Source organism: Haplochromis burtoni, unplaced genomic scaffold (genome assembly GCF_018398535.1).
Source record: "Haplochromis burtoni strain Fernald_Lab_line unplaced genomic scaffold, NCSU_Asbu1 Contig_102, whole genome shotgun sequence".
Lineage (NCBI taxonomy): Eukaryota > Metazoa > Chordata > Actinopteri > Cichliformes > Cichlidae > Haplochromis > Haplochromis burtoni.
In genome coordinates, this window is record NW_024582463.1 from 1,714,789 (window position 1) to 1,736,495 (window position 21,707).

The 21,707-nt window shown below is 44.2% G+C and overlaps 1 protein-coding gene across 1 annotated transcript in view; it reads right to left on the minus strand.

Moving 5' to 3' along the window:
• Positions 1-1,303: 1,303 nt before the first annotated feature.
• mark2b (MAP/microtubule affinity-regulating kinase 2b) overlaps positions 1,304-21,707 on the minus strand; it is a 28,104-nt gene continuing 7,700 nt past the window's right edge. Inside the window, exons 8-21 of the mRNA XM_042223103.1 lie at positions 21,317-21,553; positions 20,174-20,293; positions 19,158-19,260; positions 18,875-18,987; positions 18,596-18,634; positions 18,275-18,332; positions 17,826-17,977; positions 16,497-16,591; positions 13,004-13,150; positions 9,485-9,751; positions 7,119-7,145; positions 3,842-3,880; positions 3,026-3,132; positions 1,304-2,303 (exon numbers count right to left, since the gene is read on the minus strand). Of these exons, the coding sequence (XP_042079037.1) occupies positions 1,954-2,303; positions 3,026-3,132; positions 3,842-3,880; positions 7,119-7,145; positions 9,485-9,751; positions 13,004-13,150; positions 16,497-16,591; positions 17,826-17,977; positions 18,275-18,332; positions 18,596-18,634; positions 18,875-18,987; positions 19,158-19,260; positions 20,174-20,293; positions 21,317-21,553 (1,854 nt within the window). The 3' untranslated portion in view covers positions 1,304-1,953. The remainder of the gene's footprint in view (positions 2,304-3,025; positions 3,133-3,841; positions 3,881-7,118; positions 7,146-9,484; positions 9,752-13,003; positions 13,151-16,496; positions 16,592-17,825; positions 17,978-18,274; positions 18,333-18,595; positions 18,635-18,874; positions 18,988-19,157; positions 19,261-20,173; positions 20,294-21,316; positions 21,554-21,707) is intronic.

The window sequence follows — 21,707 nt, forward strand, 5'->3', positions numbered from 1 at the left end:
TTCAGTTAGGTACAACCAGCTGACGGGCACCAGCCTTACTCCGACCCCTGCGTCTGTCCGTGTGTGTGTGTGTGTCTCTCTGTGTGTGGTTTCTTTTTCTGCACTAACAAAACTGGAGCATCAAACGCAACGAGAAAACGAGTTAAAGGAAGTGACTTCTTCTGCTTGTGGTTTCGAGAGTGAACGTGTGCTCTGAGAAGTCTTTCCTGCTTTTTTTCCCTTCCTTTTTCCTCTCTCTGCTCCAAACTACTCTGGACCAACGAGTCCTTTATATAAAAAAAAAAAAGAAAACGAATTAAAATAAAATAAAAGAAGGCCAAAAACGAACAAGCAGTAGTCGTCAACACCACCACCATCAACATCATTAAATACATCGACATGTCCTGCACCGGAGAGGAGGAGGGGGGCTGGGTTTGTCTGTGTGTTGAAGGTGCGCTTATACTTTGGGAGGGGGGGGGGAGACAAAAAAAACTAAAAAAAAAGGCAGCGATGATGCGATCTGACAGTGAGCCTTCACTGCGCCCCAAATCTGTACAAACTCGACGACACAAAAATATATTATCAAATCAAAAGGAGAAGAAAATAATTCACCATTCTTCGTCAATGTCGTCCTTAATCGTTTTTGTTGCTTTTTAGTTTTTCCAGTGATCTCTTACAACAGTCTCGCACACATACCAACAACCACGACTTGTGTGTCTGCTCTTTGGGAACACCGGGCTGGGGCGGGGGGCGTAGAAATGCGTCGGTACTGGGTTGACATTCTGGATATGAAGGCGTGATGCCAACCAAGAGGTACCAAAAAAAACCACAGGAAACCAGAAATCATCTGAGCGTTTATGTGCTGACAAATGGCAATGAAAACAAACGCCCAGATTTGATTCTTCAAAAGAAAGGCAACTTTAAAATGAAAAGAAAAATTCCATCATCATCAGTCCTCCCCTCTAATAAGATGCTGATCTTTTTCCAGTGCACAACTCTTTAAAAGCCGATAAAGAAATTCAGTTTAAAAAAAACAAAACAGAACTAAAAGTACGGACTTACAAAGCTGCAGCCCGCAGGATCAACTGACCTCCTCGGACGTGACTGTGTGAAAGATTTAAAAAAAAAAAAACATAAAGGGGGGAGAAAGGGAGTTAAAAGGTGAGAAGATGGATGTGCTTGTGCTGACTTCAGTCTGAACGGCGGAGGAAGAGACAGCGAAGAGTGTGTGAGGGCAGGAGGGAGGTGGATGGATTGTGTCTTTGTGTGTGTGTGTGTGTGTGTGTTGTGTGTGTGTGTGTGTGTGTGTGTGTGTGGGGTGTTGTGTTTGCTGGCTCTAGTCCACTCAGGTTTGGAGGAGAATCAGAGCAAAACTTCTTTTGAGTTTTCCAGCAAAATAAGGCTCCACGATCCATTCTGAACTTTCTGTCAATCATTCAGAGCAAAGATCCCCCCCCCACACAGCATCCCTCTGTTTGCTTTGATCTCCCATCCACCCGCCTGACCCCACCCCACCCTGTCCCGTTCTGGCATCAGAACCGTGCAGAGAAAACGGAATAAATAGCAGGAAGAAATGATAGGAGTGGTCAAAGTGTGCCTCCTAAAAAACAGAGAAGAAGAAGATCGGACATGCAGAAGAGTGGAACGTCTAAGTAGAACGTGACAGAAACCCCTCACCCTACAGGGGGGTGGAGAAGAAGAAGACCGGCCTGTAAGTTCTTCACAACTCAGAGGAATTCGGCTCCGGTTCTCTAATCCGAGCGCCTCGGGGAACTTATGGAACAAACTTCTAAGGAAAAAAAAAAGTTTTCTAGTCTCAGAACTGGCAGCCCGACGTCAGACCTGACGTAACAATCGTGTCGTTTTTAAAGTGATCCCACCCCTTAGCTTACGTCCTAACCCAACCTACAGCATCATCACTCCTCTCGCCCTCATCCTTCACCCTTGCATCTCTTCTTCGCTGCTCCTCTGCGCTCACAGTTTGAGCTCGTTGGCGATCTTTGAGGCAATGTTCTTGAAGGCGATGGACGTGCCCGAGATCCGCTTGAAGCGCACGCCGTTCAGGGAGAGTCGCGGCAGCTTGCACACCTCCATTTCCCACTGGACGAAGTCGTCGTGCGCCGGTTTCCCGGACATGCACAGCAGCATGTAGCGCTCGCGCAGCTCGTACTCGCAGCTGTTGGAGTCGAGCACCTTGCGGATCTCGCGCATCATCTCCGTGGGCTCCATGGACGACGTGGTCTTCATGGACCAGGTGAAGCGCAGCGAGCGCGGCTTGACAGGGTCCTTCTGGCTGGAGATGGCGGGAGGGGTGCCAGTGCCACCTGGAGGAGTGGAGAAGAAGAACAGTGAGAGGAGAAAGCAATAATGTCTAATTTAAAACCTCACTAACCCTGGAGAACCCATGGGGTCAGAGCCAACCCCATTGGTTTTCTAGAGAACCCATGGGGTCAAATTTGACCCCATGGGTTCTCCAGGGTTAAGACGATTGTCTACAAAGAAATGCTGACCTCAACAGCACCAGAGGTGGATTTAGTGTGCCTGAATCAGGAAACTTTAAAATCCTGGAGATGATCAATTTTCAGGAAATGTAGCTACTTATCGAGTCTGCCATATCTGATCTCAACAGCGCTCTCTAGTGGCCAAAAGTAGAGTTTCTCTTATAGCCCGTTTCCACGAGTACCTACTCAGCTTGTCTGGACTCTGTTTTTAGGGTTTTCCATTAAGTGGTAGCACCTGGTACCAGGTACTTTAGTTCCTGCTCGATCAGGGTTCCAAGCGAGCCGAGTTGATCTGAAAATGTGATGTAAACAGAGAGCATGCTGCCGATTGGCCACTCAATGGCATCACTCTGAGTCATGAGCTTGTCTCCTCCAGAAATATCAAACCTGCCATTTTTGAACCTTTGCAAAAAGGGAAGCGGCAGCAGAAAAAACACCACCCTGGTATACTGTCGCCTAGATGTCCTCCATTGCTGTGTTGTGTATCTGTCACATATAAAATGACCAAAACTGAGTTGAGAAGAGTCAAATTGTCATGAACCCACCAGTGTTTCCAGATCCTGGAGACGAGTTGTTCTCATCGTTGTTAGAAGAGGAGGACAAACCACCGGACGTCTTCTCGGACTTGTCTACAGTACTGGTCAGCACAGGCCTGTGTGGAGCGATGGGAGGGTGGAGGAGGTAGTGCGAGAGAGGAGGAAAGATAAAAGGGAAAAGAGAGGCCAGAGGGACAGATGGGGGAGGGGCAAGAGGGGTGGAGAAAAGGAAGGAAGGGGAGAAGGCAGGAAAAGGAGGGAGGATGGGCATAAGCAAAGAGAGAAAATGAGGATAAAAGTGTGAGAAATCAGAATTATTTAAAGAGCAGAGACAAAAAGGTGGAAGGAGGAGGAATGCAGAGGAAGGAAATAATGAGGATTGTGGAAATGAATGAAGACAAAAAGAAAAATTTGAGCACCCCTGTGTGCGTTTGTGCACGCGACTCGCCGGGCAGCACGCGGGTCGATCAGGCCCGAGTGCGCGTTTGCGTTTCGGGTGTGCGAGCGCACAAACGCACATCGGGGGCGCTTGGATTCTGATTTTCCCTTCACACACAGGCACCACCATGCAGCATCACCCTCCGCACCATCACTCTCAGTCTCTAAGATGCTACCATTCACCTCTCATCTCCCATCCCCTGATTGGTTAAACCGTTACCACCATCACCAACTAATTACACATCCACAGCTCGCCCCTCACCCCGGCCCCCACCATTCACAACAAGCTCAGATCATCTACTCATTTCTTCCACTCTACTGATTGGCAGGCGGTTCGGTAGAGTCTGGGAGGTTTGTGGGAGTTTTTTTGTTTGTTCTGTATCTCACCTGCTCCCCTCATCATCACCCTCTCCCTCATATGGACCCCTCGAAAAAAAAAAAAAATCAACACAAGTTTAGTCTTTATATTTTATAAGGGCTTATGGCAACAAGTGGGCTCGTACACAGACAGGAAACCAGCTGGCTGAACACAGTCACGCCGCTCACCATGCCCGCCTCAACCTTCCAAGCCAACCACTTCAAGTGTGTGCCAAATATTGAATTCCACTCCAACTGCCTAAAAGGACTCCACAGCCCACAATGCACTGCTGTGGCAGGTGTTCCAGGTAATACCAGTCCACTGTGAGCAAACACTATCATAGTACCACCACTCAGTGGAATTTAACAAGTTCAATTCAGCTTATCTAAACAACGCCAAATCAAAACAGCAGTTGCCAATATAAATAGTTGTATAATGTAAGGTACAGACCCTACAATAAGACAGAAATCCCCAACAGTCAGACAGTGGGAAGGAAAAACTCCCTTTTAACAGGAAGAAACATGTGGAAGAACCTCGCTCATGTAGGGGAAGCCATCTGCTGCTGCCAACATTAACATGTATTTACTAACACTAAAAAAACAACAACCCAACGACAACAAAAGATTCAATGCGTCACTATGGACTTGTTCAACCTGTTTTAATGTTAGAAAACTCTACCTAGAAAACGCCCAAAGTTATAAGGTGGAATTTAAGGAACTGGTTCAACTCGCTCTGGGATGGATGAGAAAATGTTTGAGTCGAAATAAATTAAGAATGAAGCGAGTCCGAATGAAATAGCTAGACACAAATGGAACGGCTCACTGTGGACCAGAAAGGGGGTAATTTGAAGAGTATGGAACAGCACGGACTTTCACAGAATGGAACGGTGGGGTAACTGGTGTAACACTTTGGAGTGGAGTGGAATCCAACAAACATGGAAAGTTAGGAACACGTCATGAAGTGGAACGGTTTAGATCCCAAATGGAATGGTTTGGAAGAGAATGGTCGGCATGGTGAGGGCGAGTCCTGTTGCTAGGAGGAGGTTAGGAGCATTAATAATCCCAGCACTGCGTTAAAACCTGTATTAGTAACACTTGATCTACACGAAAGCTGTTTACCTCTCTCTCTCTCACACACACACACAAACACACACTCCCTGTAAACAACACATGAACTTGCAGCCCATCTAACATTCGACATATGCGCACGCATCCTCTCTCACACCTGCAAACAACAACGAACGCACACAAACGAGACTAAAGCAAGAAAAGCAGACGACAAACAGAAAAACACAGACAACAGCCAAACACGTGCAGACGATGCCAGGAAAGTGACACAAACATGGAAAAAATTCAACACATGATTTGCAATTCAGTTTGTTTCGGACAAAGACAAAATTCTTGTTTTACATTATTGAAAAGAAAATGGGGGGGAAAAAAAGAATGACCAGAAACACCATGTCAAATACCTTCTGCAAAAGAAGCCATGGTTAAAAATATAGCACAGTGGAAATGACGAGGAGGAGCGTGGGGTGTGGGGAGACCCCAAACAAACTGTAGATGAGGAATTCTGTAACAATGTAAAGTCATTGTGCCATTTTGCATCCCATTGCCATTTAACTTGATATGAAGGGATGCAAAATGGCTCGAGGAGTAGGAACACCATGACCGTGATCAGTCTTTTGTTTTCTCGTGGAAGGGAAAACAAAAGACTGATCAGATGATTCATCGATTTTAAAAACAGCTTACTCAGTCCCAACACACAGGTATGATAATCACTGGAAATATGTGACTACTATTTAGTCATGTGTTTAGCAGTGGCTTTAGATTTCACCCTATAGTTAGACATTTTCTACTATTACATTTTCAATTTGAAATATTTTTAGAGTCACTAAACAGCTTAGAGAAAACACAGCTATAATAATTTCACCGTGATAATAAAGTAACAGCTTTAAGCCAGCAGGTGGAGCAATGGTCCACTCTAAGACCTGCTGGTTAAAATCATCCAACACACTAATCAGGAGACATGTCCAGTCTGGTTGTGTACATACAGAAATGTAAAATGTGTCAACACGCGTCTTTCATTTAGACTAAATATGTAGATGGACATGGAAATAAGGTGTGTGTTTGTATCTTAATGTACGCACACAGACACACTGAGCTCAGTGTGTCTGTGTGCGTACATGTGAAACAAATGTATTTGTGTTTATATATTCACAGCATTAAAAAACAAAAAACAGCTTCTTTTCCAGCCACTGTAGGTCAAAGCCATCCACTTGTGTTTCTGCTGCTGTTAGAGAGCCAGTGCTACAGTGAGAACAGAGCAATGAATGAGTGGAAAGAGTGCAGCCTCCAGGAAATAGTGCAGCCCCGTCCCTCCTGGGCCCCCTCCTCCTCCTCTCTGACTTAGTCCACAACTACAACCGTATGCTGACTTATTCCAAGCTACCTCCCCACTGGGATCTAACAACAGGACACCTTTAGCCTGCGTGGCTAAGGCAATTCAGATTACGGAGGCCAAACTAATGAAAGCAGGAAGGTGAAATGGGTGATGGTTTGGTTAGCTGGGGTAATGGTTAGCCACACTTTAGAGAGACTACTGGTTCTATTGCTGTGCTTCTGTTATTTCTACACCGAGTTATTTATTGTAAACCGTGGTCAGCGACATGACACGTTTTAGTATTGCCTCACTAGTTTTACATTTTACTATGATCCAGAGTACCAACATGACTGGCACCTCAAGCTATGAACGGGTTAAATGAGGGAATGGATGAGTTTGATGATGGATTCGTCATTAAGGCTTGACCTAAATCTGGGACTCTACAGGGAGATGCAAGCTCACACACAATCTAACTGGAAAACAAATGTGGGGTGAGGATGAAGTAGAGGTGGGCGGGAGGGACGATGGAGGGACGAAGAGGAAGATGAGTGAGGTGTTAATGTGCCACGTGATGATGGAGTGAGTGAGTTAAGTGAGTGGATGGCTGGGTGAGGGAGGGGAGTTAGTAAAATGAAAAACATTTTTAAAAAGAGAAAGAAAATGGACCAAAACACAGCACTCAAAATCAGAAGGCTCAAAAAACAAAGGGGCCAAACCACAGAGAAACAAAAAAAACAACAACAAAAAGGTGAAAAGATAAAGGCTCAAGGCACAAAAGGAAGATCTCAACAAAAAGCTGCACGAAACACCAAAAGGGGAGGAAGTATTTATATATATATGCATATATATATGTAAAATATATATAAAGAAGAGACGTGTGTTTATATAAATCAAGGGGTTATATTTAACGTTGGGGATGTTGCCTACCTTCTCGGAAACCTGAACGAGAGATTTCTACAAAAACAAAAGAGGGATAAAGAAAGAGAAAAAAAAACGTATGTGTAAAACGCATATATCAATGACGTTCTTGTAAAAGACAAAGCTGCCCTCTGAGGAGCCAACTTCAACAGAAAAAAGAAAAATCAGTCCAGACTCACTTGGGATTGAAACGGCAAACAACACCACAGTTAACACAAAGAGAAGGACAACAACAACAACAAAAAGAAGAAGTTACTGCACTGCTGTCGACGTGCAATCTGAACGTGTTTAGATGTACCCTTTATTGGTGTGAATGTGTGAACAAAAACACCTCAGAGGGATTTAACGGGCTCTCTCTGAACACACTCCCCTCCCTTACACAAAGATGTCCGGGATGATCCTGAAAAGAAGCGTTTGTGAGGTGAAAAGTTCAAATGTGATAAAACTTTAAAAAGAAAGAGAGAAGGCGAGAGAACGGCTGCTATAAAAAACACCAATCACACATGTACAAACGACAAAAAGAAAAGCAGACGTTAAGCAACAACTTTTATCTCCTTTAACACAGACAAACCATCGCTCTCCAGACCAGGGAGCTTATATGATACGGTAACAAAACACACAGATTTACCGTGTGTGTGTGTGTGTGTGTGTGTGTGTGTGTGTGTGTGTGTGGTTGGTCTGTGTGTTTGTGCGTTTGTGTCCGTGGTTGTTTGTGATCATTCCTGTAGTGTGTGCTATGTGTGTGTGTCGCGCGCCGCGAGAGCAGACTGGTTCAAGAATGTACAAATGCAACACAATCTGTCTGCCTGCTGTGCTACAGGCACATAACTGTCTGTGTGTGTGTGAGCATGTGTATCAAGGTGTCCCCAGTAGCGGTATTTATAGTTGAGGGAAAAGTGATATCTCCGGTGTAACCATGGATACTGTCGCCACGGAGCTACAGTATCTCTGAGTGGGAGGCCTGGAGAGTGGCTGTGCCTGTACCCTACACACAGACAGACTCTACACCATGCACGTAGGCTACACATATGATCATTTTTTAAGCAGACAAAAACAACTAAAAATATAAGCAAACATATTCTCTACACACACACACACACACACACACACACACACACACACACACACACACAGGATAAAAGAACAAAAAAACTTATATGGTGGCTGTGGCACATTGCTCACTTGGAACTTTTCTCACTTTTGTCAGAGGTTTTCACTTCCTGTCCTGAGCACCTCTCATTCTAGCATTTGTTCTCACTGTGAGGTAGCTACATTAAAAACTCCTCTTATTAAGTATATGATATCTTAAATGTAACATCTTGATCAACTTTGCCGAGTGTAAAACAACCTGCAGGCCATGCATCTGAAATCAACTGTGTTCATGTGGTTTATGGTAGTTCACTGGAATGAGTCAGTCAACAAATCTTCTAAGACCAATAAAACCAATAATAAATCCACTAAAATCTGCATTATTTACTCAGAATGATATTCTTCTTCCTATATGACAAACACTGACAGTGCAGTTCATTTGGAGTCAGGTCCAAAGTCCACATACGCAGACCTGCTGCTGGAAATGCCAAAGTAGGAAACATGCGTGAATACCCATCAAAACAACACTTTAGATCACATTAGCCTCATTATTTGATTACTTAAACATTTTTTAACATCAGCAACATCGAATTCTCCTGAAACTAAAACTTATTTATTTGACAAATGTAAAAATCAGTATCCTGTATTTACCCAGCAGAGTTAGACAGCCAGGAAAAGTTCACTTTACTTCCAGAGAAAGTTATAAATATCGAAATAAACAGTGCTGGCTTTTATTACGATCAGGTACCCTGATCAGCGGCTTCACTGCTGCAACCTGCACTACAAGACTGAGATGAAAACTAGGCCAGACTGGAACCACAACCAAAATTACTCCTCCGTCACCACTGCTCCAAGCAAAATTATAGAGGACGCACAGCTGTTCCCTTCCTCTCCCTTTCTGCTCTGAGCACAGTTACAGATCAGCGCGTGGTTAGTGACAGACGAGACCAGCCCCTTTAATAAAAAAAGTACTCAGTGATGATACGGCCACAGAGTACAATGTTCCTCGGAGAACATCAAAATGACTTGTAATGGAAACTTAGTCATTTTCTGGTTCAAGCTGAAACCTCATAGACTTTAAACTGCACTGGTAACTGGATAATAAAGAGACTAGCTGTTATCACAACTGCTTTGCATTTACCAAACTCCACGCTTCCTCCTTCTACCACACGTCCTCTCCTGTACTTCAGGTTTTTCGACTTCCTTCCTTCCTCTCTAACGCTACAGAATCAAACATCAACTAACCAGTGTTTACTTTTTGTGTGCGGCTTACGCCCGTTACTCACTTGCGTACAAACTTGGATGTGAACTTGCTGAAAATCCCCGTGGCGCCATGTGTTCTTCGGGCCTGGCTGTTGCCATGCGACAGTGATGGAGAAGCAGGCCCGCCGGGGTAGGCGGAGCCATGCTGGTCCCGGGCACTACGCTGCTGACCTGCGTGGAACGTGCTGCGGATGCCCACCCCTCTGGAGAAATTGGTACGGTCTGACACGGCGGCGCTGCTGATGTTGTGGGCAGAAGGGGAGGCGCCGGGTGCCCGCTGCGCCGGGGCACTACAGGAGAGAAGGTGGAAAGACAAGAAGGAGAAAAAGAGAAGGAAGGATGGTAAAGAAAAGGCGACACAGAGGAAGGACAGCGGAGAAGTGGTCATGAGGAGGAGGAAAGAAGTGCGAAACGTTTTTTATGAGCAAGAAAAGGTTTGAAGGTGCGATAAGTAAAGAGGTGGGAACGAGGAGGTGAAAATGAAAAAGAATGGTGATGGATATGGGACAGGAGACAACAGAAGAGAGGAGATAAAGGAAACGCGGAAAGAGAAGGATGAAGGAGACGAAAGTGAAGTGTGGGAGGTGATGCAGGAGGAGAGAAAAGGGATGAAGAGAGAGGATTGCAGTGGAGAAGAGTGTGGGACAGGAACATAAAATTAGTCCAACAGTTAAAGATTAAAAATCACCTCCTTCTGATGTGCTGTTAACTTCAGCGCAAGGTCGTGTTTCATCTAATCCCTCAAGTCAGTATTTAGAGCCACATGAGGTCAGTGGCCCGTGCACATGCACGCACACAGACACACACGAGAACGCTTTTAGCTCAGTGACTGGTTGCAGTCACTGAGCTAAAAGGCTGGATTTGCTTTGTAGGGATGCGCATCTTCCATGACAGTGTGTGGCTGAGGCACGCCTGCAGCAGATGGCAACAAACAAGCACAAGTGCATGCACACACACACAGATAAACACCAACACAGAAGAGCAGCAATACAAAATGAACACTTATTGGCAATGTAGCAAGTCCGCTCGGACGCTTCAGGTACCCATCTTAACAGTTGCCTACCAGCTGAAAGTTGTTGCCAGTAACTGATATGATCACAGTCTAGCTCGAATGATTGCTGAGCTCTTATGAGAGCAGGTGGTGCTGATCAAAAATGCAGTTTCTCAAGTGCAACAGAAACCAAACGGTTCTGCACAATCCCACTGACAGCTTCAAAATCAAGTAAAAAAGACCAAAGAAGGGGCTCCATTCAAAGCGCCAGTGAGACGAGCGAAAAACAGCTCGAGGGTGTCCTTTAATTTGATGTAGATGTGATCATGCTGTCCAGTAGATCAAAGGTATCCAACACACACACACAGATGCAAATTCAAGGAGAGAAAAGCTGGATGAGGCAGATTAGTAGGGACCAGTATCCAGTGTTTTAGTTGAAGATGATAAACTTAATCAGACTGGTTAATAATTCTAATTGGTTTCAACCTATTTTCCTTCTCATTGCACATTAAGTGAAGTAGTGGAGAAAAGGCTTATTCTAAGGTGGTTCAGGGTCATATTGTAGTCTGCACCTACCCTATATACGTTTCAGCACCAACCTGCTTTATGGCAGTACTGTTATGAACACGTCACTCAGAAAGATTTCAGACTAGATGTATCAAACAGGAATGGATGTGAGTTAAGGGTACAGATTATGTTCTGGAAAAAACAAGGTGCCTAAACATCACTCAGGGTACAGTCTACGTGTTGAAGCGGTACCTTCTCTCCAGCGTTCCCAACCAGGTTCTGAACAGCCCAAGCTGACTGCTGAACGACGCATGCAACAGAACAAGACTTCAACATAGAGCAGACAAAACCACATACAGCCAAAAAGGGCCACCTTAACACGTGCATGGGTGGAATCAGTCAGACATTTAGCAGTCGTCTTTTTTTGTTTTAAAAAAAAAAAAAAAAAGGGTCGAAAGCTATCAGAAAAATGGCTGGAGGGTCTGCAGACTGAAGTTAAGGTAGCTGAGGGACACATGCAGTCCTTCCACCTTGTTCTGTGAGACACGGCTGTCTGAACTAAAGCCCAAAAATGTTAAAGTAGCCCGTGAAACAAACACTGTGAAGCAGGGGAGCTAGCCAGCAGAGCAACATATACAGACAAACACACAGATGGCAAATACACACAGGCATTTCACACACATATGACCAGTAGGATCCTCGGGTCATTACTCCATTTCACTGACTCACAGAAACAATGTCAGAGCACAGTTAATGCTTAATAGATGAAAATGGGGTTTTCCCAGGCAAATTCATAACTGAGGGAGGATTACACATATCAGAAGGAGACTGTATGAGGGGAAAATCTTCCTCAAAGAGCCTTTGGGAACAAAACACTGAGGCTGGGAAACCTTAAAGGTGGATAAATTCCCACAAACAGGTGAAAAGCATTTCTACCAGCCGGGGAAAACCCTCATCAACAAACACAATGTGTGCCATAATATCAAATCGGGGACAAAGGGAAAATACCTATAGAGGACATGCAACAGATAACACAAAGGTGTTTTCACATAAACAGAAAGTAACACAGCTACATCTGTAATTTGTCTGGTTCTCCCCAGAGCAACTGCACATTCTTTTACTTCCTCTAAATGACAACGCAGGGATCGTCCGCTCCTTCAGCTTTTCTATTTCATACGCTGGACTGAGAAAATAGGTGTAGGATTATCAAACCAAGATTCTTATGCAATCTATTAAGGCTTCTGAGAATAGAGACATAATTCTTGTTAGTCCGCAGATGGTTTATGCTGCGAGGAAACAAAAACAAGTAGAAAAACAGCTCTGGCCTGTCAGAGGTACAGGACAGCTTAAAAAAATCAAAATAAAAAAAATGAACCTGCTCATCTTGTTCTCAAATCCTGCCTGCTCAGTTATGTCTCCACTGATAGATGAGAGCTTTGAATGTGAGTGACTGGCCAAAGACGAGCTATGTCAACATCTCCACAATTGTGCAGCTTTTCTGAGCTCCGCGATGTACTTCCTGGCCGTTGCTAAGTAACTGGTGAGCCTATGATTGCAAGCCTTAGAAAAGTTGACCATCTCACTATGGTGATGTTATAGTGGAGAATGTATACATGCAGACAGCGCATATCACAGCAAGAATAGCAGCAGCAGAGCCTCACTTATGGCAGTGTTACTTAGTGTGTTTGCTGCTGCACGTTTCTTCACAGTTCTGCTTCGTCATGGGGGGAATAATTGTTACCATGAAGTTATACAGTGACCGTAAGCTTTATGCAGGATATCCATCATAAGAAAAAGAGGATTTTTTTTCTGTTTTGTGATGTTTGGTCCTGTAATCAGCTGCATTTTTTTAGAAGCTTTTAATCAATTCTGCATTTAGTGTAGATGAGCAAGTGTAACACAATCTGAGGACCTTTCTTGGGATAAATCACTTTATCCCATTTTCATCTCTTCTTTTTCTTTTGTGTCCATTGCAGGAAAGATGATGATCTGAGCAGAGAGGTGTGTGCGTGTGTGAAAGACAAAAAGAGTGTGAGAGACTTGCCTGGGCCGTGGTGCGTGCAGGTCAGAGGGGCATGGATGATTGGAGGAGGACAGGGACTTGTGGTGGCGGGGACGCGAGGATGAGGAGGAGGAGGAGAGGACGGCAGCGGCTGAGGCAGTGGAGGCGCGGGAACCCGGAGTGTTTAGGCTGAGAGGAAGGACGGGGAGGAAGAGGAGGAGTGCCCCGCCCAACACACACACACACACACACACGTATATGCAAACACACCCACAAACGTGAGTAAGACAGGACAGGCACGCCAAACAGAGACAATCAAACATCCACCCCAAAAAAAACAAACAAAAACAAAACACAAGCACACCGGGCGGGGTTTGTGTGTAGGTGGGTAGGGAGGTGAAGTGGAGTATGGTTAGAAGCAGCACTTATCATACACTGTAAGGGGGGGAGGGGGGGAATGGGAGGAGGGAGAGAAGAGCAGAGAAAACAGGACACAAGAGGAAGAACAGAGGAAGTAGACACAAAGAGCGACAGAAAACACACACACACACACACACACACACACAGGAACAAAGGAGGAGGGCCAGTGCGTTGCTGTGAACATTGCTTCATTGTGAAACCTCATTCAAAAGGCTGCCTGTCCCTTTAACTTTACATATAAAAATGTACGTGACACAGAGGGCAGAGCACAGGAGACCAGCTTATCTCTCACACACTCACACACAGCACAGCAGAAAGTCAAATTATGTGGATAAAGTCAATAAACACAGTAAAAACAAAGTTTTGCCTATAAATTAAAGAGATAAATAAAACAACCATCCGTGCCTTCATTTCGGTATAAAATCTGCCAGATCTTCCCTCCATGACAACGCGAGGCTTTAGTGTAATGTAGCTTCTATCTTTAGCGCAATGCCCCAAAGTCCGTTCTGACCACCTGCACTCGTGCATCTGTGAGTTCAACACAGACGTCAAACTGGCACCGAGAAGGCATCAGCCTGACAAAACCTCTGAACAGAGCATTCAGCAGAGATCGGCCAAATTTCCCTTACGTGTATACATCACTGGGGAAAAACGAAAAACACACTCGAAAGCTCGACACCCTTTATGTACACAGTAAAATAACAAACAATATTTTTCTTGTTAAGTTCCCCCATCAGTGGATAAATGTGCTTTGTTGCCTCTTTTAAGACAAATTTGTTTCGTTACATTTTCAAAATAAATACTACTGATAGAAGCAAAATGTGCTATATTAAGTCAATTCTGACAACAAACTGTTTCCTTTGCAAACAGTCATGCCAAAAATGCAGATTCCAGCCAATGACACGTTAACAAGTTTAGTTTCTTACAGTAAACCAGCTGGGTAGGAGATCAGAGCTTGCAGTTCCTGACTTACCACTTTCACATACCTCCTCAAATATAAACAATCCAAACTTTTTCCATCTATTTTATCACCTACAAAGTTGCACAACTGACATATCTTAAGAATTACTTAAGAAAACAAACAAAATGCTGAGTTCCTCTTTGAACCCTCTGCTAATCAGGAGGCTGCTACAGCCTACAAAGCTCTGCACATTACCGACGGCGTTAACTTGACCTTATCCACATGCACAAGAGAAAAAAAACACACACACACACACACACACACACACACACACACACACACACACACACACACACACACAGTGTAAGGGACAGCGGAGAGTGGTACCGTGGAGAGACAAGAGATATCAAGAGAGTGTGGAAGAATGAACACAGAGAAAGAGGGACATTTACACAGAAAACAAACACACAGCTGAGAGAAACACAGGGATTAGCATGGCTGGTGATGGAAAATATTAACTGGATAACCCAGTGTGTAGCGAGTGTGAGCGTGTATGACTCGTGTTGAAATTTGTGCATGCCCAGCCGCCTCTCTGCATGTGAGTGGATGTATTTGTGCATATGTAAGCCTATTAGGAGGTGAACGCGAGGACCATATAGTGCTACTAAGAGTTAATATTCCATCACAAGTCTCTAATCTCCTTAGAGAGAGGGGAGGAAAAGAAAGAAATAAGAAGAAAGATTAATATAAGGACAAGAAGAGGGGGGGGGGAGCTCGAATAAAGCAAAGGAAGGAGGTGCCAAGAAAATGTGAGCGACTCCAGAGGGAGGCTCAGCAGCAGATAAAAGAAGCCAAATTAAGGAAATTAGAAAAGGACAGAAAGGGGGGGGTGGTGTGGGTAGGGTATAACAAGTATAAAAGCCCAAACTTCAAAGCATTAGTGATGATCAAATAAAGTAACTTTAAAATCAAAGCAGATGACAACCACTGAGTTAGCAGAGCCTACCATAGTTAACAGACCCACAGTACTAAAAAAGCAATGCTGTCTCAAATGACCGTTTCCAACAGTGAACGCAGAGGAGACTTGATTTTACAGCCTCTACTTGGATTCAAGTGAATCTGCCACACTGTAGGTGGTGCGCCACGTTGGGAACAATGGGGTCATTTGAGACGGACACATGAACAGGTAAACAAAGCAGTATGAACCATGACCATGAATGCTGCGTCCTAGTAGGGATTATGGTTTGGTTTTATGTTTAATGCTCATGAAAAAGCCCACAAAGCACATGGCTGGGTTAAGCATGAGTGATGTGCGTATAGCTGTATGCGGGGACGTGTTATGAGCTGCTTGACACCAGAAGTTAGCACGCGCAGAACCGTCAGAGGGCGACAAGTTTTGGACCGTTCTTTTAAAAACCGAAAGGGGATCCAGGATGAGAGGAGAGCCGGGAGGATGAATCACACGCAGAAAGTTTAAAATGAGAAATTAGAAAGTGGAAAATAGGGGGAATACTCCATAAAACTCCACAGTAGCTCATTTCAGTGAACAAGGAGGGGGAAAAAAGATGGAAGCTTGACTTAAGGCTAAAGAAAATCAATTATTTAACTTAAATGCTGCTTTTAGCCATCTGTGATTTTATAGGATTAATGTCACTTCTGCACCTTCTTTTACCTGGGTGCAGCATGGGTGTGACACCTGAAGGGACTCTGGAGGGACTTATAGGTGTCACACTTCTATTGTGCGTTTTTATAGCGTTTGAAGATCGCGTACGTAAACCTGCACACTTGGATGCTTCCACGTCAGGGCTTTCTCCCGGCCTCCATCAGGCCATCACGAGTAATCTGTAATCTTCTGGAGGTTTGGCCTAAATTCCCGAGAGAGCCCGATTTCCATGTCCAGCAGAGCTCACCCCACCCTGGGGGAAGGCTGCGGGCCTCCCTGAGCCAGCTGGCAGAGCTCTGGAGAGTACCAGCCAAGGTCTGGGATTCAGTCACTGAGACAGCTGTGGGGCTGCTTCATTCACAAACCATGGTGAGTGTGTGTTTGTATTATGTGTATATGAGTGAAGACGCGGCGCTGCCTCAAAGCAACTAGTTGGGCTTTGAATGACGAGAAAGAGTGCCTGTGAGAACGCCTGAGTGGCTGCGTTTGCCCTTGTCTTCTCTCATTTGTAATTCTGTGTGTGTGTATTTAGTGTGCGTGCGTTTGCGTACCTGTCTTTGCCGTTCTGAATGCTCTGGTCGAGAGTGGCTCTGTCGGTCAGAGGAGAATTCCGACTGCGGCCGGTACCGGTGGACAGGATGCTATTCTGAAAAGGAGGAGCATCAAAATAGAAATGTTAGAAAAAAGGGACAAAGGTTTGATTAAGGGTTGATGACCCCACCAAGGTATCCAGGGAACAGCCTTTCAGCAAACTTCTCAATGGAAAAAGGACAAGCAGCTTAAACAACCTAATATGAATGAAAAACCGCCGTAATTAGCGCTCAAGAGAATTTCCCGGATCAAATTAATTTTCATGCACCCTCGTCCAAATTATCTGTGAATGACACAAGAAAAAACCCCCAATTCATTTTCACCTTGCCATGTTGAATAGTCATTTGAAACCTCTCCACTCCCACGTGTGCACTTTCCATGAGAATGACAGTTAAGCTCTGCACAGCTTGAGGTTGGGCAGAGCTATAATACATGTCTGTTATGTCACCAAGAGGTCTGTCCAGGGGCTTTGAACCAAAACGGGTGGACATGAAATTTCCTAAAATATTTTTCACATGCACACTCGACCTTTACAGTTACGTTTTAGTTTAATGGTAGGCGTCAAATACAGATCCCTGTCAGGCACTTCCTGTGTCAGATGTTAAGGTTATAAGACTCCCTCAGGGTTATGCCAATTGATGCCAACTGAGCAGATGAGAGCAGGTGACTGCACTTAAGGCATGTGACACGTGCTTATGTCATTAAATGAACGAAAATGTAACCAATCCGGGCGGATGTGCTGTGGAATGCATGTTCTCTTTGTTCAGGGTTGTGTGAGTAACCGGAAAGACGAGCTCCTGAGCTCTCTTCTCGGAGGCATGAGCCCGGCACAAGGCTGTGAAACATCGAGTTCTTCACCAGGTTTGTGGACGCTGCTCTCATCCCTGGTGAGGCGTTTTGGGTGTACATAACTTAAAGATAAAGGCCTTATCGAACCATCTTCTAATGTAAAAGCAACTACATAGCACGGCAGTGTAACAGCTCCACACCCGCACAGTTTCACTTTCGCAGAGCAGTTAAAATGTTCATAGTTTAAAGGCCACTTGTTTTTATTTAGTTTGATAATTAACTAGGAATTATTTTGATCTTTGGACCACAGCATGTGAGTAATTATGGCTGATGACAGCATACACTAAATGGCAAAAATTACAGCTCTGCAGACGCAGCAGTTACTTGTGCGCATGTTTGGGAATTTGTGTGTGTACCAAGCGATGACGCAAATACAACCCTTTGTGTTTTTGATACGGCTTAAATGCAAATATATCAGCAGCATGGGTATTAGGTCTCACGGTGGAGGGTGTGCCACTCTTCTTGCGGTCGGACGAGGCCAGAGGACTGGCCGGCACCTTGGTGGTGGAGCTGCCTGATGAACCCTTCCTCCCAGAATCCTCCCCTGCTGACCGGTTGTCTGTCTGACCTCCCCTTTTGGAGTAGGAGGAGCCTGGAAAAAAAAAAAAAGGAAGTCAGTGCGTCAGACCAGCACTTAATAGGCTTGAACCTTGGACCTTTCTTCTGCTTTGTCTGCTGGTTTGTCACTTCCTTTTTTACTTTAATCAATCAAGAAGCAGTCATAGCAAGCCCTCTACTCACTCTTCTAATTCCTTCGCTTAACCTTCTCTTCCTTCTTAACCTTTATTCCAGCCTAAATCTTATCCTCGTCTTGATCTTCCATGTCTACAACACAACTACAACTATGTTTCCCGTGTTCCCGTTCCCCTTCAACACACACCAATCTCACCCTGGTCGGTGGTTCGGCGGTTCTGAGGCTTCTGGTTGGATGACACGCTGCGCTGTACCTTAAAGAGAGAAAAGATACACAAAAGGTCAGAGCAGCATTTAACATGCTTAAATACACAACGGGATAGTTTAATGTAGAAGCCATGACCTATGTGTATGATTAAGAACCTCAAACATCAAGAGCTTTTGCTACATGTGTGTGGTCAAGTCAGTGTATCTGTCGCTTGCTGGAGTTGGGGAAACCTCATTAAGCGCTAGCTGAAGACATTATGTGTTCTCATTGTACCTTATTAAGCGGGGGGGGAGCATTTATGTTGCTTACATCACTTCCCGGCCGAGGTTTGATGCCACCTTCATCAAGCTGAGGGAAAAACCAAAACAGACGTCTTAATACAAGAGAGAAAGAAACTGGTATAGGTCACGTAAACAGAAAGGACTAAAAAAAAAAAAAAAATCATATACATATTATTAAAAAGAAGATATATAAAGATAGAGTCACTTCTTCATAAAGGACAGCTCAGCTCTGACAAACAGCACCTTGCATAGTTATTATGACTCTGGTATTACAGGGTGAAGCATGATTTAAAAAAACCTGAGTAACCTCAGAGTTCCTATAGTCCAGAAGCAGGTATGTGGCCATCACGTCGTTGTACTTCTGGTTCACCAGCGAGTCCTGGATCTCCTCCTGAGAGAATCCCATCTGCAGCATGATGTCTGCACATACAGTAAAACCATGTTATAAATAGAACGGTGAGCTGACACCAACTTTATATAACTCCTTAAGATTAAAAAAGAGAAGAATGTATACAGGCTTAGGTGTGGCTGTGTGTGATGAAGAAAAAAGGGGTTTAGAGTCTCTCTTTTTTCTTTTTTTTCTTGCCTACCTGTCCTCCTGGGGTCCTTATAATCTGGCTGAGGTTCGATGTAGGGTTTGAGTTCCTCTTCCTCATAGCCCACATTCATCCACCGGTCTCTCATTATCTGCTGCTGGTAGAAAGCCAAACAAACAGATAAAGGGAGGCATGAGTTGGCAAAAAGGACAAATGGGCAGAAAGGAGTGTGGGGAAGGATGAAAGATGAACAGAGTAGTAGTAGTTCACCCATACTTTTCTCCTGGGAAACTAACGGTGTCACAATTCAGATACTACACTGACAGAAGCATTTAGACTTTAAGGATGAAGCCCACAATATCGCTCATACGCTGCAGAGTCCACGATGATGAAAATGGACATTATATAAAGACTGTATGTCTGATAAAAGCTGAGCGCAATCACAGCAGGGTTCAGTTAAGAGTTATTGATCCACTGGCTTCTTAAAGCAGAATAGACTGTACGTTCATTGTTTGAGCGAGATGCACTTTGCCGATTGAAACAAGTGCGTACAATCTTAAGTGGGTTTAAACCAACAGGCACATGACTCATCTTTAAAAAACATTAAACTGAATTTATGGGGTTGTTTTAGCACGACCAATCAAGGATCGGGAATAACTACATACGCTGACAAAACCTACAACCTGACAAGCCAATGCAAGCAGCAACACTTCCCCCCCTCCCTGTCACCTTAGTAATATTTTTCATCCGAGCAAGTTACCTTCCATCCACATTCAGCGCAACCAAATTAAATTACTCTTAACAGGTATTTACTAAGTCTTTAAAAAGCACTTTGCACCTCAGCAACAAACTCACATATGGCTGATGAAGCAAGTCTAACTTTACAGTCTTATACGGGCTGTAAACACCATTCTTAGCAACGAGCTACATTCAAAACATCTGTAGGACTCATGCAGTTACATATAGGTGGCTGAAATGATCGTTTCATTCACAAGGAAACAAATGCAGTAACTGAATTAAAGGCATTTTGTGACTTGTGTGTGTGCGTGTGGCACTGCTGTGCGTTATACCTCGAGGCTGCCTCTTTTTGAAGGGTTCAGGATGAGGAACTTTTTGAGCAGGTTCTCACAGTCGGTGGACATATAGAAAGGAATCCTGTATTTACCACGTAGCACGCGCTCTCTCAGTTCCTGGAGATGGACAGGTATATGAAGAGTCAACAGTAAGCGCAAACAATCAGCAATTTTAAACACAAACACACACACAGCTTTGCTTTGAAAATACATTTGGGCAAAGCAAAGCAACTAAACATCCAAAGGTTTATGTAAAGATTAAACACTTTATGATGCGAGTAAAGAGGAAATCTCATCAGTATTCTCCTACCTCAATCAGATATGGCTCCACATAGCCAAGCTAAACATTATCTATGCTTACAAATGAATTACAGTTTTATTAAACAGGAACCATATTCATATAAGCTGGTTAGCATTTCAAAAAGCTCTGATTCAATCAGAGCTGCAGCACAGGACGTGGGTGATCTAAGCATTAAATGAAATTCACTGACTTGTGGGTATTTCTTTAGCTTTAATACGAGAACGCACTTCCAGTTCCCAGGCACAGAGTACCATCGCAATTTAACGTTGCTTTTTTAAAAATCACCACCGTTCAGCTCATTTATCAACTTTCATGTGCTCAGACACGGAGCAGGTTAATGCACGTAGTAACGCTTGTTAACACAGCTGTAATGAATGTGCTTATTCTGTCAAGCACTGCATTTTCATAAAACTCAATAGGAGGTAGAGCAAAAGGCATGCTCAGTAAGCCTAGATTATATTTCTCTGGCATTTTAATATCAATACCATCACATTCAATGTCATATCGCCCACCCAAAATGTGTCTGCACTTCCAGAATGAGTCATGTGGGTACTGACTGAATGCACAGTGTGATAGGTGGTGTGAATGATTGGTAGCAAAAGCAGTTCAGGAAACATTAAATCTCTCTTTAAACACCGAACACATATCATCAACAAATGCAAATTTGGAAAGTCAATACAGGCAGAGAGATAATAACTTTCACCCATTCTAGAGTTCAATTTCTGCATTCTGCAGGAAGAGGGAACAGAAACCAGCATGACAAATACTACAACCACCCACAGAATACAGACTTCCACTTATGTAATGCGTGCACACACACACACATTCATCCTTCCGACCTTGAGGTTTTGTCCATCGAAGGGCAGCGAGCCGCTGACCAGTGTGTAGAGGATCACTCCGAGGCTCCAGACATCCACCTCAGGCCCGTCGTACTTCTTGCCCTGGAAGAGCTCTGGAGCTGCGTAGGGCGGGGAGCCACAGAACGTGTCCAGCTTGTTCCCCAGAGTAAATTCATTACTGAAGCCAAAGTCGGCTATTTTGATGTTCATGTCTGCATCCAGCAGCAAGTTCTCTGCCTGCAGACAAACGGCGAGGAGAGAGGTCAGAAGAAGGGGCATTTACTATGTTCAAAATACAGGAGCACAAATAAAGCGGAGGAAAGAAACCACGCCATACCAAATGTGCCAAAAAATGAAAAACAATTAAGATCTGCTTTGTGGGCTCATCAGA